The sequence below is a fragment of the Oncorhynchus mykiss genome, chromosome 12, assembly GCF_057628025.1.
Source record: "Oncorhynchus mykiss isolate SJ-2025 chromosome 12, ASM5762802v1, whole genome shotgun sequence".
Lineage (NCBI taxonomy): Eukaryota > Metazoa > Chordata > Actinopteri > Salmoniformes > Salmonidae > Oncorhynchus > Oncorhynchus mykiss.
The window spans coordinates 78,896,231-78,912,871 of NC_143033.1; the positions used below are offsets into that span (position 1 = coordinate 78,896,231).

General features: G+C 42.8%; 2 protein-coding genes across 2 annotated transcripts; one reads left to right on the plus strand and one right to left on the minus strand.

Annotated features, from left to right (window-relative positions):
* Positions 1-123: 123 nt before the first annotated feature.
* On the minus strand, positions 124-9,377 carry LOC110538376 (xaa-Pro aminopeptidase 3). Its single transcript, XM_021625151.3, has 10 exons — positions 9,065-9,377; positions 8,487-8,609; positions 7,876-8,283; positions 7,475-7,659; positions 7,338-7,400; positions 7,102-7,215; positions 5,252-5,337; positions 4,968-5,151; positions 2,374-2,494; positions 124-1,971 (listed from the first exon to the last, which is right to left on the minus strand). Exons 1-10 carry the CDS (start codon positions 9,135-9,137, stop codon positions 1,799-1,801), a joined length of 1,530 nt encoding a protein of 509 aa, XP_021480826.1. The 5' UTR covers positions 9,138-9,377; the 3' UTR covers positions 124-1,798.
* LOC110538377 (hsc70-interacting protein) lies at positions 9,273-16,286 on the plus strand. Its single transcript, XM_036938445.2, has 13 exons — positions 9,273-9,674; positions 9,991-10,125; positions 10,564-10,612; positions 10,705-10,789; positions 12,801-12,874; positions 13,061-13,127; positions 13,245-13,329; positions 13,429-13,539; positions 14,343-14,445; positions 14,558-14,674; positions 14,759-14,810; positions 15,033-15,277; positions 15,380-16,286. Exons 2-13 carry the CDS (start codon positions 10,016-10,018, stop codon positions 15,509-15,511), a joined length of 1,230 nt encoding a protein of 409 aa, XP_036794340.2. The 5' UTR covers positions 9,273-9,674; positions 9,991-10,015; the 3' UTR covers positions 15,512-16,286.
* The last annotated feature ends 355 nt before the right edge of the window (positions 16,287-16,641 follow it).

Here is a 16,641-nt window from a genome sequence, read left to right on the forward strand (position 1 = left end):
AAGAGGGCGCTTCGCTTCTATCGATACAAATAAGATTATCATTGCGGCAAACGATGCTCATATAGGCTATATCAGGTGTCTCATTTAGGTAGATTTAGGACCACCTGTTACAAATAATAGAACTGAATATTCTGTTATAACAGCATTTTCAATTAGACATGACTACGTATAAAAACACACACACAAATATACATTTTGTTTTCATCAATAAACTCATCTCAAAGCCCAATATTCCTAATAAATGAGACAATTCTTGCACAATAGAGCCATTATCCAATGCTCTCCTATCCAGCAAGGAACCTGTGAATTGTATTAGTTTGTGAGAACAGACATTTTCTATTTTTATAATAGAAAAGACAATGAAAACATTACCACATTCAGATCCATGAGGAATAATCAAGCAGTCCTCCAGAAACCCATATAAATAATTGGGAAAACAAGTGATGCTAGTGAATACATGGTAGTGGATGTACCACAGCCTGTAGTAAATGTTTGCTGCCAGTCAAAAGATACCCTGTGTTAAAAATGTGGATTTTGTGGTGCTTATTGCCAGTTATAAACTGTGGCTCAACTCTCAAAGAAGTCTAAGAAACTGGACATTATTGTGGCTTGCAGCAGAAACGTTTTTGGGACTTAAGGATTTTATACTGAACAAAAAATATAAACGCAACATACAACAATTGCAAAGATTTCACTGAGTTACAGTACATAGAAGGAAATCAGTCAATTGAAATAAATTCATTAGGCCCTAATCTATGGATTTCACATGACGCGGCAGGGGCACAGCCGATTGGGAGCCAGGCCCACCCACTGGAGAGCCAGGCCCAGCCAATCAGAATGAGTTTTCCCCCACAAAAGGGTTTTATTACAGACAGAAATACAACCTCCCCCTTCTCAGACAATCCCCCGGCAAGAAGCCAGATGTGGAGGTCCTGGTCTGGCATTGTTAAACGTGGTCTGTGGTTGAGGCCGGTTGGATGTACTGACAAATTCTCTAAAACAACGTCGGAGGCGGCTTATGGTAGAGAAATTAACAGTAAATTCTCTGGCAACAGCTCTGTTTGGACATTCCTGCCGTGTCAGCATGCCAATTGCACACTCCCTCAACTTGAGACATCTGTGGCATTGTGTTGTGTGACAAAACTGCGCATTTTAGAGTGGTCTTTTATTGTTCCCAGCACAAAGTGCACCAGTTTAATGATCATGCTGTTTAATCAGCTTCTTGATATGCCACACCTGTCAGGTGGATTGATTATCTTTGCAAAGGAGAAATTCTCACTAACAGAGACTTAAAACACATTTGCACACAAAATTTGAGAGCAATAAGCTTTTTGTGTCTATGGAACATTTCAGTAATCTTTTTTAGCTCATGAAACATGGGACCAACACTTTAGATGTTGCGTTTATATTTTTGTTTAGTATACATCTGAAGCACTTGGAAGGGGTATTGGCGCCGGAAGACAGCCCGCCCTCCCAGGCTCCCCCTGAGCCTGTGTAGGGATCAGATTAGTTTATTTTTTTAACAGTGAAGTTGTTTGATATTTATTTTTGGTAGTTTGTTAGTTTTTGTTGGTAGTTCCATTTTTTGGGGAAACCCCGTTTCCATCCCACAGTAGGTGGCGGGATGCACATTAAATTGTGCAATCGCCAATATACTGAAGACGAACCCACTGAAATGTGACCAGTCACTCAAGAGGGATGAACACTCACTCTTGCTCACACTTAGCATTTTGAGGAGTGTATACAGTCACACTCCAGTTGGGAGCAAGGTATATACCCTCCCCATGTCTAGTCTCTCTCAGCCCCAACTCTGTGCACAGGCTCTTTCAACATCAGCAATGGTTTTGGGTGTGTCAGAGGACAGGATCAAGGGGTTTATCTCGTCTTGAATCACAACGTCGTCCTCTATTCTCACCCCAAGTCCACGGAATCGATCTGGAACCTGGTCATCGTCCTCACATATGTACAGCCCTGAAAGAGAGAGATGGACTGGAGTGTAGTCACTTGATGTACTCATGCACACACATGCATTAAACACTGGAACAGTAGTGCTTCAGTGTTTGTATAGGAATCTCTGGCTGTTTCACTGGGAAGGCTGGGTTTACACTACACAAAACATTCTCCTTAGTAAACATAAATGATGCTTGTGTAAAGTTACAAATTCTACCATGCAAACTATGTGGAGCCCACCGTGCTTGCGGTGAGTGGTGCAGTAATAAAGTGTTGCCTCTAAGGCAGAATACCCCTAGTGGAGTGTTAATCCAGCCTAAAAAGTGCACAATTTTTCAAAGTGTGTCAATCAGTTGAATATAACTAATATGAAGAACTGCGTGAGTGAGAGAGAGATTGTACCCTGGCTCATGGATACAGTACCTGGCTCTATTGTGATTGCCATTCCAGGCTGGAGGGGCTGAGAGCGGGAAAGCTCAGGGGTATCGTGTACATCCATGCCCAGGTAGTGACCAACATGGTGGGGGCAGTAGCGCCGTGCCGCCTGGAAGCAGCAATACAGGTCACTGAAGCAACAAAGTACACTGCATGCTCAAGCGCTGAACTGAATGTGACTGTTTGATAGGGTCCCTTCTTTCAGTTCTGTGTCTGCCTTTTATTTTGACATATTTGGCACATACACCGGATAGGTGCAGTGAAATGTGTTGTTTTACAGGGTCAGCCATAGTAGTACAGCACCCCAGGAGTAAATTAGGGTTAAGTGCTTTGCTCATCAAGGGCACAGTCAGATTTTCACCTTGTCGTCTCAGGTATTTGAACCAGTGACCTTTCAGTTCCTGGACTAACGCGCTGATCGCTAGGCTAACTGTCATCATGGGTAGGCCTAACACTTTATAATAACGGTCAGTAATAAACCATTTACAAACAGTTTGTTCAACATTTATTAAATCATTACTCCAACATTAGTACATCACACTACTACAACAGTGTGATTGTTCTGGAATAAAATGTTCAATATATTTCCTTAAACATCCTGTGTTGTGTTCTTATTCCTTTAACATTGACATGTTCTAGGCCAGGTTTTCCCAAACTAGGGGTCACGACCCCATGTGTGGTCACCTGATTTGTAGTGGGGTCGTGAGAGAATTCACATTTAGTTAACAGTAACAGAAACAGTAACCACCGGTATCCGCTAAATGCAGTTGTAATGAACAGAGCGGTTTCTGTTTTCTACAACCGAGTGGACAAGATTAGGCACTAAATCAGACTTGAGGGGGTGATGTTCTCTTCTACACAGAAGATCATAACATTATTGCCTGATAATCTTCTGAATTTCCCAATACCTTTCTGATGCATTTCAGTCATTTCAAACCATACCGATTGAAATACTGTCAAAAATACTGTCAGACTGATATGACTGACTGTCATAGCCCAATTTAAAAAAGTTTACATTGGCCGTTGATTACATCTTTTTTTTGTTTTTTTTTTTAACATGGTGGGGTCACTATTTATTAATTTTTTATCAAAATGGGGTCGCAGGCCAAAAGTTTGAGAACCCCTATTCTAGGCCATTTTGAGACTATCTGGTACTGCTAGAATGCCTAACATGGCAATGGCATGTCCATCTTTTGCTGAGAAATTACACGGGTCACTCTAAACATTTATAAAGAACTATAAATCGAGAAAACAAACAGATATCAATCACTTCGGTGGCATTGCTGAAAGCTCCTCCACCACGCACCAGTCTTGCTGAATGCCTTCTCTCCTACCCAGCCTCCCAACACAAGCGTCACCCAAGCAGGTGTGATACCTAGGCTACTCCTGTGGTGTGCTGCAATCCTTGTCCCCCACCTTTCGGTCACCCAGGCCTGATTATTTTGCAACCTCATAGGCCTAATATTTTAAATCGGAGTCTTAGAAAACGTATGGCTGTTTCTCACGTTGATCTGTAGGCTACAAATGAACATGTTGCTATTGTCTACCCTAGACTTACACTGAGGATGATGAATTTAGGGCCCGATGCCTCATAAATGCGGAGAGATTTGAGTGTTTTTACAATGTTGCATCCTGGGAGAAACAATACGCTTGCCCAAGTATTGCACTAAAGAACTCTGCGTGTTTTTCATGTCTCTGGAATGTACGCACCTTTTGAAATCAGTGGTGTTAAAGACTGATTCTAGTACTGTCTGAATCCAAATGTAAAATCCGAACTAGACTTGCCATTATTTTTGCTGCTTTTAAAAATGTTTATTTAACCTTTATTTTATTGGGTCGGCAGATAGCTTAGTGGTTAGAGCGTTGGACTAGTAACCGGAAGGTTGCAAGATCGAATCTCTGAGCTGTCGTTCTGCCCCTGAAAAAGGCAGTTGAAAATAAGAATTTGTTCTTAACTGACTTGCCTAGTAAAATAAATAAAATACATTTAACTAGGCAAGTCAGTTAAGAACAAATTCTTATTTAAAATGACAGCCTACCCTAACCCAGACGATGCTGGGAAAATTGTGCGCCACCCTATGGGACTCCCAATCACGGCCAGTTGTGATACAGCCGGAAATCAAACCAGTGTCACCTCTTGCACTGAGATGTGCCTTAGACCGCTGCGCCACTCGGGAGACCATTTACTGTCAGGAAATGTGCAATCAAACTCAGATCCTGACATTTCTTACCCATCTGAATTAAAAAGGTCAGCACATAAATTTAAGGATTATAAAGCACCTGAACGTTATTAGTATTAAAGTGTGATAAACAGCATTAACCTCTACTACCCTTTCCTAGCCATTGAGTCTACGTGGTTAAGTCCCCTTAAGCCACAAAATATAACCTATTACTTTCAGTTAAATATTACTATTAAAACATCTGAGTTAATAAGTGATATATTATAATTTACGTTGATGCAAAACACCCTTCAGTTATCTATGCATGCATTTGATACCATTATCAGTTAACCTGGACATGGAGTTATTTTCTCCAACCATGGAACTACTTTGAGCAGAAGGACAAAGCGACACTGAGCGTACCTTAAGTGCATCAGCATCACTGGTGGAGCCCTTCACGATACCCAGCTGTTTGAGTTGGCGTCCCAGCAGAGCCAACATGGTGCTGTATATGTGGTCCAGACTGACTCCTGGGGAGCACAGAGACAGACAGGCCTTCTGCACCTCCAACACCCCCTCATACAACTCTGCCTGGGCAGGGCTGAACCTGGGCTCAACATGCAAAAGAGAGGGGTAGAAAAGGAGACTTAAAAGAATGGAGAGAAGGAGTGAATATCCAAAATGGTATCTCTGTTGATGCAACTCACTTTCCGTTCACCGGCCAGGTGCGAGTAATATCACTGACATAACAGAAGTATTCACACCCTCCATCAAGTAGCACCATCTCCCCATTCTGAGAGAAAGAAAAGACAAGGAATTGGGAATTGGGAAGTCTTGTTTGTCTGGACACAGACAGAGAGTTACTGGTATAGATGTAGTATGTACCATCGTGGCAAAGCTGGGGTGTTAATAATTTTACTTAATTCTGACCTCAGAATTGTGGGCGCACATTCAGCAGCAACATTACATACAGTGGGGCAAAAAAGTATTTAGTCAGCCCCCAATTGTGCAAGTTCTCCCACTTAAAAAGATGAGAAAGGCCTGTAATTTTCATCATAGGTACACTTCAACTCTGACAGACAAAATGAGAAATCACATTGTAGGATTTTTAATGAATTTATTTGCAAATTATGGTGGAAAATAAGTATTTGGTCAATAACAAAAGTTTCTCAATACTTTGTTATATACCCTTTGTTGGCAATGACAGAGGTCAAACGTTTTCTGTAAGTCTTCACAAGGTTTTCACACACTGTTGCTGGTATTTTGGCCCATTCCTCCATGCAGATCTCCTCTAGAGCAGTGATGTTTTGGGGCTGTTGCTGGACAACACGGACTTTCAACTCCCTCCAAAGATTTTCTATGGGGTTGAGATCTGGAGACTGGCTAGGCCACTCCAGGACCTTGAAATGCTTCTTACGAAGCCACTCCTTTGTTGCCCGGGCGGTGTGTTTGGGATCATTGTCATGCTGAAAGACCCAGCCACGTTTCATCTTCAATGCCCTTGCTGATGGAAGGAGGTTTTCACTCAAAATCTCACGATACATGGCCCCATTCATTTTTTCCCTTTCACGGATCAGTCGTCCGTGTAAAAAACAGCCCCAAAGCATGATGTTTCCACCCCCATGCTTCACAGTAGGTATGGTGTTCTTTGGATGCAACTCAGCATTCTTTGTCCTCCAAACACGACGAGTTGAGTTTTTACCAAAAAGTAATATTTTGGTTTCATCTGACCATATGACATTCTTCCAATCTTCTTCTGGATCATCAAAATGCTCTCTAGCAAACTTCAGACGGGCCTGGACATGTACTGGCTTAAGCAGGGGGACACGTCTGGCACTGCAGGATTTGAGTCCCTGGCGGCGTAGTGTGTTACTGATGGTAGGCTTTGTTACTTTGGTCCCAGCTCTCTGCAGGTCATTCACTAGGTCCCCCCGTGTGGTTCTGGGATTTTTGCTCACCGTTCTTGTGATCATTTTGACTCCACCGGGTGAGATCTTGCGTGGAGCCTCAGATCGAGGGAGATTATCAGTGGTCTTGTATGTCTTCCATTTCCTAATAATTGCTCCCACAGTTGATTTATTCAAACCAAGCTGCTTACCTACTGCAGATTCAGTCTTCCCAGCCTGGTGCAGGTCTACAATTTTGTTTCTGGTGTCCTTTGACAGCTCTTTGGTCTTGGCCATAGTGGAGTTTGGAGTGTGACTGTTTGAGGTTGTGGACAGGTGTCTTTTATACTGATAAAAAGTTCAAACAGGTGCCATTAATACAGGTAACGAGTGGAGGACAGAGGAGCCTCTTAAATAATAAGTTACAGGTCTGTGAGAGACAGAAATCTTGCTTGTTTGTAGGTGACCAAATACTTATTTTCCACCATATTTTGCAAATAAATTCATTAAAAATCCTACAATGTGATTTTCTGGATTTTTTTTCTCATTTTGTCTGTCATAGTTGAAGTGTACCTATGATGAAAATTACAGGCCTCTCATCTTTTTAAGTGGGAGAACTTGCACAATTGGTGGCTGACTAAATACTTTGTCCCCACTATATGTCCCTTCACCTTGACAATCTGGTTGTTGTTTATGTAATGAAGTGTATTGGCTCGGTTTCCACCGGCAACCACAGGAGGATAGGCCAAGAAATTGGCTCCATGGGCACGGCACTCAAAATCAAACTAGGGTTGAGAAAGAGATTCACATTAACATTTCATCATTATCGTTGCTACCATAGGTGTTAAACCATATTTTCAATGACAACACACCATAATTATAAAGTGTCTAAAGACCTGTAACTCACCTTAGCATACAGTAGAGCTTCATCAATGTCCCCTTGAGACATACCCATAGTCTTCTTGAATGCCTGAAAGAGGGGATGCAAAGGGTTACGTGAACAGTGGAGAGTACTTCATTCATGGCGTGTGTGAGGTGACTCACCTGTGCTGTGATGCGACCAGCCTCCTTCATGAGAGCCACCTCGGCTGGGCTCTTGAGGGCCCTGAGGGAGTGTGTAAGGGGTCTGAGAGAGCGCACCATGGGCCCCCCTTCCAACAGGGGCCGAACATGGGTCTGGTGGAGCCCAGGGTGGCAGGGCTTGGAGCCATCATACCACACAGTGCTACCTGAGAGGGAACAATCAAAGTAGAATTGTTAGTGATATAGTTTGTCTAATTTCTTTACATCACTTTAAAATGGTTCAAACAGTTGCATTTGTTCGGAATTAAAATTTGATCCACAATTTGGAGCTATGTTCCTCAGGCTTTTAATCCCTAATCTTTCATCCCAAGAGTAACATTTACTCTAAAATATGTATGTTCAAATGACTTTCTCCTAGTTACCTTTAAGGCTTTTGAGTACAAGTCCCAACTCTTCTGTGCAGTGGACCCTCTCCACCCCCGTCAACGCTGCCGCCCCGTCCTTCCCTGACCTGGGCCCGTCCCACAGCTCCCTGGCCGGGTCCCTGCGGGGTACAAAGAGGATGGCTTGGTCCGGGCGGCCGGTACCACACAGAACCAGGGCGCTGTCTGGCTCAAGGATGCCTGTGAGGTAGAGGAAGTCCTGGTTCTGGTGGAAGGGGTAGGGGATGTCATTGGTCATGTAGCGGATTGGGTGGGAGAGGACTATGACGAGATGTTTGTTGGACGAAGCAGTGGGTCCCAGCCGATCTGCCTGAACCTCAATGAGAGAGGCCAGTCTTTGCCGACGGAGATCAAACTCTGTTTGGGTTAAGCCAGGGGTCACCTCACCTGTGACAGAGAGCAAGGGAAAGAAGTTATAAACTCACCCTTCAAAACTCCCTGAAGTGACTGCTCTGTACTACACAACAGTATTCATAGCCATAGTTTGTGGTTGTGAATAGGATAACAATGAGCTTTGATTTCGGATAAATGCTGTAGAGTAACTGATTGGCAGAAATGGGAAATAGCTGTATTCCCATGAGTACATAAACCATTTTTTATGAGGTGTGGATGAGTGAAGGGGCTTAGCTGGCCGAGGTATCTTGGTGGAACCTTCTGCGGTTTCCATCCTTCTGGTTTAACGGAGACATTCCGGCATGGGCACCACAGATGACCTGCAGAGAGGTTACCAGTGAGGGAAAAGTTTGCTAATAAATTCACAGTTCTTTTTCACCTAGGTCTTAAAGAATCTTCCACAATCAGCTGGCCATACAAATCTACCTTTTTAAGACCTATAATAAAAGTATGACATTATTGGGGAATAACATGCATTATGCCTTCCATCTTACCATGTGAAATTAGCTTGCATAAATCATGGGGAAGATCTCAATTGCATACTCCATGCGTCCTCTCTAAAAACCCATTGGGTGAGAAAGCAAGAGGTCCCGCCCCTCGGACCTTCTCCTCCAATAGGATTTGAGAAAAGGACGCCAGAAGTACACAATTGTGATCGTGACCCTGACTACAGTAGTTAGATAAGCTAATTTGTCTGTACAGTGGCAAGATATAAAAATGACTTTCTACCATTGTAATAAATTAAATACAAATAACCAAATATTTCACCACTCACCTTGACTCCAAAACTTTGAGTATGACACCAATTGGGTAGCGGATCTGGTCAAAATGTTAGGTGAGGGCAACATTGTTGCAACTCGGTCAGACTATCAGCGACAGTTAACTCCCATCATCATGATGTCACAAGTGGTGTCACTAAATTGTATTGAGGTATATACAATTACATCAAATATAAATACTTTAGCAGACTAAAAACCAAACATAAACTATATAACACAACTACCTCTTCATACCACAGCCAACATTTAGGAATCTGTGACTATATCATGTCGCTAAATGCGTCTGTCCGTATGCCGTGCTTGTGATGTGACAAGTTTCAACCTCCCCTGTAAAGACAATCGTTACCATTGGTGGAAGGACAATTTTACGTTTTTTGATTGGATAGCAATTATATGACCTCTTTTGTTTGCGACTTGATCCATTCACGCAGGACCTCATCGCTTGTTTTGTTTGTCATATGTTTCTATCTAATTAATGCCTGCGTTAAAGAAATCTACGGAACAACATCCCCATCGACTAGTATTTTAAAGCGATTGTTGTGGAGGCTTGATTGCACCCCCTCTACTCGAAGCTACCCGTCGTTGAAGAGCTGTCTGGGCATACAGGTAGCTAATCTAACCCTCATATGCTGTGTTTTATTGGAAATAATTAACCTTTCTGGTTTGTTTTCTCTGATTTTATCATGCATTCAAATAATCCCCACGGCATGACTAACTCGACAGAATTCCAGAATATTCTATCCTCACAATCCATGCTACATTTATGCACGTGCCTTGGGACAAACTATGTTTTCTGAGATAAAGGAGTTAGCTAGTTTACTAATAATACTAAATGAGGCTGTGCAGCACAAGTGTATGCTATCAATGCTCATATTTAACTAGCAGTTTCATTTTTACTTCCTCGTACTTTCTTGTTATGTAGCGTGTTCTGGACCTGTGAAGTGAGAATGGACCCGCGGAAAGTGCATGAGTTGAAGGCCTTCGTGAAGTTGTGCGACGAAAATCCCTCCATATTGCACCTTCCCGAGCTCGGTTTCCTCCGGGCCTGGTTGCAAGGGTCAGTTGATAATCCTTCTGTTTATCGCATAGAGTCAAGCGTGCACTTGCTCTTTATCGTTAAAATTAGCGGGCCACTATCTGTTAGGAGTCGAATCAACCCATGTTCAAAACCCGGTTTATTCCCCGGATATCAAGAGTATTAGAGTTAAATGAATGAATTAATTGTTAATGCATTTTCGTGTGATTTTTGTTGTTGCCAATTCTCCAACTACCCTGAACGAGAATGCCGCAGTCACACCCACTCGCTGCTGCTAAGTATCAGGCATATTTCTCTGTCTGATATAAATCAGTACAACGTACTTTATTAATTGAATAAAAAATAGAAATTCCTACTGTACTAAGTAATACACCAACATGTACTGGCAGCAGTTGGCAAAATTGAAATGCTTATATTGGAAAGAATGAAAAATTGAAAGAAGATATTTTTTTTTTTCAGAATGGGAGCTACAATTCCACAAGCCCCCCAAAATGACTCCTCATGCAAGGTATAAGTATGACTTGTTTCATATATCCATCCAGTTGCTATATTTGACAGCCTACCAGTACAGTTCAGCCAATAAAAATTCATTCATTTCAGGGTGGGTGTCCATGTGCTGGCTCTCCTCCCCCTGCCTCTGCTCCTGAGCCCCATGCCCCCTCTGAGAGTGAGGAGAGTGAACTAGGTATGTCCATGGCAGCTTTCTCACACCTGGCCCACACATTTTCCCACAGTCACCCATCGAGTTCATAAAGAAAATGGGTATACAGGTCAAAGGGTTATTGTCCTCTGAAAAGGAAATTATTTTTTAGACTCGCACACCATACCAATAAATCATCACCCAGACATTTAGTTCCATTCCATCTAATACATTCAGTGATACAGTGAAGACCGCAGATCAACAAACAATACGTTGCATGACCACACAGTTTGTAACGCTGCCTTATAAACTGATTGCCAAGCTCTTGAGCAGTGCTTATACAACCAGTGGCGATTACAGCATGTACATCTTGGTGGGGCAAAAAAAAGAATGTTGCTCCACTAAACGATACATTAATTGCACTATAATGGTGACAAATGATGCCCACAAACTTTTAGGGCCTACATAAAGCTGTCCCTACAGCAGTTCCAACACCTTACCACTACTACACTTGGCTATCAGCAGAGCCTTGTCTGGCAGCAAAACAGTTCATTCAGCCTAATTTACTGCCTTTTAAAAAACAGCTGATATGACTTGAGATTTGAGATGTACAAACTATGGCATAAGGGGACAAGAGGATAAGAGGTAATCGGTCATTTCGATTAAGACAATGAGCGAACCAGGACGGATGTAGTCAATATAACTATTTGTTCTGCACTTTTGAAATGTACAGTGACAGATTTCAGAACATGGGCCGTTCTTAGTGTTTTCCCTGTACACCAAATCAGAACCGTAGGATAAATAAAAGGGGCATATAAGCACACAATGAAAGCTCTTACAATATTCAATGATGACATTTTATCAAAAACAGGTTATAGGCTACATTTACACCACAGAGTCAGAACAGTAACTTCAGGTGAAATTAAGAGGTGAAAATAGACCAAATTATTACGGTGAGGCGCATGGGCTACTAACAGCTTACTACACAACATATACTTAGTATTACTTTCATAGCTACAGTATACATATCTCCCTGGCATGTTACATCATTTATGCAGCAGCATATAAGACATTTTTGGACTCCTTGTTGTGATTTGCTCACTTGAAAAGGAAGATGGTGTGGCAGTCCTTCGCAGGCAAATTTTGTCATCAAAAAAAAGACCTAGGCTGGATTTACAATTCCGATTTGGATGACCGTTCAAAACTTATTTTCCCAGTCTGAGCTCGTTTATCCCCAACTTCCCAGTTGCAATGCTTGCAGTTAGCCACTGTCACAAATTCCTTCCAAACAACTCATTGATGAATTTGCGATTTCCAACTTGTGTAATGTTTATGGCCGATGAGCACCGATACGTTTTATCTATTAAAGGTTACATATAAAAAAATATATACATTTAACTATAATTTCTCAATTTATTTTCATATGACAACAATTAAAAGTGATTTGCCAGTAGATTGTTGAATTGATGACTGCTAGCTAAGATTTTGAAAGCAAGATGTTGACATGATCAGTCCAATCAAAGCTACTGTACATAACGTGATTTGATGTCATTTTATGTGTCGACAAAGACCTTGAACCTTCTTGGAAGGGCACTACTAATGTAATTCTATGGCAGGACCAAAGGGCTTGAATTTTCTATGTCTACCCTTACTACTTGGTTGTGACGTAGTATCCCTGTGAGTGACAGAACACTGAGCCAATCACGGCGCAATGCTCCTCTATTTTCTGCATGCTTTCCCCACCGCCACAGAAAGCACTGAGCTAGGCTGAAAGACCATATTTGTATGCGGCTTTATTAACTCAATGACATATATTTATTTTTACATTGTTTGCGAACTGATATGTGACTCGTATTCATGCTAAAATTAAATTATAAAACAGGCAAGCCCACAAAAAAATGTAGGGCTCAAAACAGGTTGGCCTCTGTCCCACCTGTCCTGAATGACGGGTTGCCACTGTATACAACATACAATAACGGAATTAGAGGCGCAAGCTTTCAGTGTCTCATATCTGCTAAAATTCTGAAGTCCTTGATGGATCCCCTTGCTACTTCAGAGATCGACCAAGATGGGGTGATTGAGCCAGACACAGACGAACCTCAGGAGATGGGAGACTTTGAAAATCTGGAGGTGAGAATATTTACTCTACTGAAGACAAATACTTTATTAATATAACTTAAGGATGGGAGAGTGCATGAAGTGATTTTCATTTGGGGAGTTTCTGCAGATGAGAACTATTGAGAAATGCCAGCCAAAGCAGAAGGCAACATGGCATCTCATGTCTTGCAGGTAAATAGTGTGTTATTCTTCCTTTAGGTGACAGAGGAAATGATGGACCAGGCCAACGAGAAGAAGATGGAAGCTATCGAAGCGTTAGGAGAAGGTGGGTTGGTTGTTCTAAGGTTCTTGCATTGACCTTGCACTGACCTTGTAGTAAATCGGGAAGACATTTTAATGACCAGTGGTTATAATTATCACTTTTTGGTGCTGTCAAATACAGGTGACTTGCAAAAAGCCCTGGACCTCTTCACTGAAGCCATCAAACTCAATCCACGGGTAGCTATCATGTATGCCAAGAGGGCTAGGTGAGTCCCGCGGCTAGACTTAACAATGTCATACCACATGATGTGCTCTAGTACATGATCACGTAGTATTCATACAGAATGACGTATGTTCTTTGCCAGCGTCTACATCCGGATGCAGAAACCCAATGCAGCTAAGCGGGACTGCGACAGAGCCATTGACATCAACCCAGATTCTGCACAGCCCTACAAGTGGAGGGGGAAAGCTCACAAGTATGCTGCTAGATAGGCTGCATATTCAATCTCCTCAGACACAATGCAGTTGTATATGATTTATAAGTAATACAATATAGGGGGGTGCCAAGTAGTCGGACAAAATGAGGATCGTAAGGGATATTGGCAATTTTCTGGAAACGATTGTGATCACAGCATTTTTATTATTTGTGATTGGAAAAAATACATTTGAGTGTCAGCCACATCTTTCAAGTTAGTCAGTCATGTGCAAGGTTCTAAACTAAATAACTCAACTGGCTGGCTGTCTAAAGATAAGGCCTGGCTGTACGTTGATCATGATGTTCTGATTGGATAGAGTGAAGCTGTATTTCTCTGTCCACTCAAGTCATAATTTCACCAGATCAGTTTTTCTTGCATATTTTTCAGGCTGATCATTTAGATTGCTGCTGCCTGCTACTATGATAAATCACATGGCGAGGACATTTGCTATGAAGATGTACATAATATCTAACATGTGAGGCATGGGGGGGGGGGGGGAATATGAAACACTGATGGGCATTCTGAATGAGTGTCAGCAAACTTGGCAGCCCACTGCAAGTTGAGGACACAGACACACCGCCGCACGCTGCTCCTAATCTGCAGCTTTATTTTGCAGTGAATATGCAGGGAGGTATTTTGCCAACATCTAATAAGTCCATAGTTAAATAAAATATTAAAACACTTCTGTTTTTTCCAGTCACGAGTATCATCTGTCAATTTACAGATACGATTACGAGTATGGCCATTTTGGCACACCCCTAATACAGTACTTGGATTGAGTCTCTCTCCTTCCTGTGTGTTAGGTTGCTGGGGCACTGGGAGGAAGCAGCTAAGGACCTGGCCACTGCCTGCAAACTGGACTACGATGAGGACGCCAGCGCTATGCTGAAAGAGGTCCAGCCCAAGGTACCCAGCCCCAGCCACTAACTGTCTTTTTGAAACCAGAGCAGTTTCAAGGTTGTCTGGTCAATCAGTGTCTTCTGGTCTGACTTTCAACTTGTGCTCTTTCTCTCCTCAGGCTAACAAAATCATTGAGCACCGGCGCAAGTATGAGCGCAAGAGGGAGGAGCGAGAGATCAAGGACAGGAAGGAGAGGGTAAAGAAAGCGAGGGAAGAGCATGAGAAAGCTCAGAGGGTGAGTGTTTGGTGCAAGAACAGAGAGGAGAATAAGAATTTCAAAATAGTGTCTCAACGTAAAAATGTTTTAAACTCTGCACAGGAGGAGGAGGCTAGACAAGCAGCAGGAGGAGGTGGCTTCCCAGGTTTCCCAGGTAAGAGAGGGAATATGGGTTCATGAAATGTCTTCACGATAAGTTGATTAGCTAAATCAGGTTTGTTAGTGCAGGGCTTGAACAAAGGCCTGTAATCCCTGGCCCTGCAATTCTCCAGTACCTGGGCTGGTGACCACTGCTCTACATTATCTGACCATCACCCAAGGGTCCATTGGAGCTCTGTATTCGCATTAATCCTGGGTTCCTTGTCTCATGCTGTAGGTGCTGGCGGTTTCCCAGGGGGTGCTGGCGGTTTCCCAGGGGGTGCTGGCGGTTTCCCAGGGGGTGCTGGCGGTTTCCCAGGGGGGGCTGGCGGTTTCCCAGGGGGGGCTGGCGGTTTCCCAGGGGGGGCTGGCGGTTTCCCAGGGGGGGCTGGCGGATTCCCAGGGGGGGCTGGAGGCTCTCCTTTCGGCATGCCTGGTCTGGGAGAGCTCTTTAACGACCCAGAGGTGCTCAACGCCATGAAGGTACGATGCCCCTTAAATTGAAGTGTTTGCAGTCTTACATTTAGCCCTTGGATTCCATGTCAGTATCCATATCTAATCCCATCTCCTGTGTTTTTTCTCCAGGACCCTGAGGTGATGGCAGCTTTCCAGGATGTGGCTCAGAACCCAGCTAACATCGCCAAGTACCAGGGTAACCCCAAGGTCATGGCCCTCATCACCAAGCTGAGCGCCAAGTTCGGGAGCCCTTCGCCCTAGAGGAGAGGAGGTGAAGAAAAAAGAGGGGCAATTTAAAAAGAGGGGAGCGGGAAGAAGAACGAGTGGCAGGAGAGTAGCAAATGGATGTCAGGTGTTGGGAGAGCTAAAAAGCTTATTTGAGATTATTCCACTGTGTATGGATCAAATGGGTAATGTTGATTGGCATATGGGTAAAGAGGAGACTAGAGGCATGCAGCAAGTTTTACACTAGACAAGGGTTTGTGGAGGGGGGGGGGGGTCAACAGCAACTCTTATACTGTATGTTCTTAAATGGAGCCCACCTATTTGGGGCTGTTAGCTCTTAGTGGTTACTCAAGCCAACTCATGGATACTGATGGGAACACTACTGGTTAATGATGGGGAATCAAAACAGCCTGTCAGAGCCTTCTCATTCAGAATTCCCATCAACTCCTCTTCCCACCCACCCCCATCCCTTGTTGTTTTTTACCTGAATCTGGAATAGTCAAACAGGACTCACACATTAGACACCAGCTCAGAGGAACATTTTAGAGACATTATTATATGGAGTTGTCATCTTCTGTGTTTTCTACTGAGCCAACCAAATCAATGGCTATTTGTTTTCTATCAGGAGTGGATGTGGTAAAGCTATTTACCTCAGGTTTTCTGTTTTACTCACTTTTACTGTAACGTACATTATTTTAATGTCTGACTCTCCTTCCAAATGCAAAAAAACAAGTAATATTACTATTTTGTTTGATTTTGAAACCACAATGGAAATATCAATTCGAATCAATAAATATTTGGTTGTTGCAAATTATTTTGTCATGGTTGTTTTAATCAGATGAGTTGGTCATTAAAATGTAAGTTCCCATGATGAACACAGATCATGGCATTAGGAAAACGTTGCTTCATTTCACCAGTTCTGAATGTCCTTGGTGCATTTGTCAATTAATTCCCATCAATTTATCATTCAACAACTTGTCAAGAGGCACAAGGCGTGTACATTTTTGGCTACAATCAGTGCCTCATATCACATTTATTTGTATATATCCACCAGTGGAGGCTGGTGAGTGGAGGACGGCCAAATTAGTAGCTGGAATGGAGTAGATGAAATGTAATGTGTGGATGGAGTGTTTCATTACATTCCAGCCATTACTATGAACTGTCCT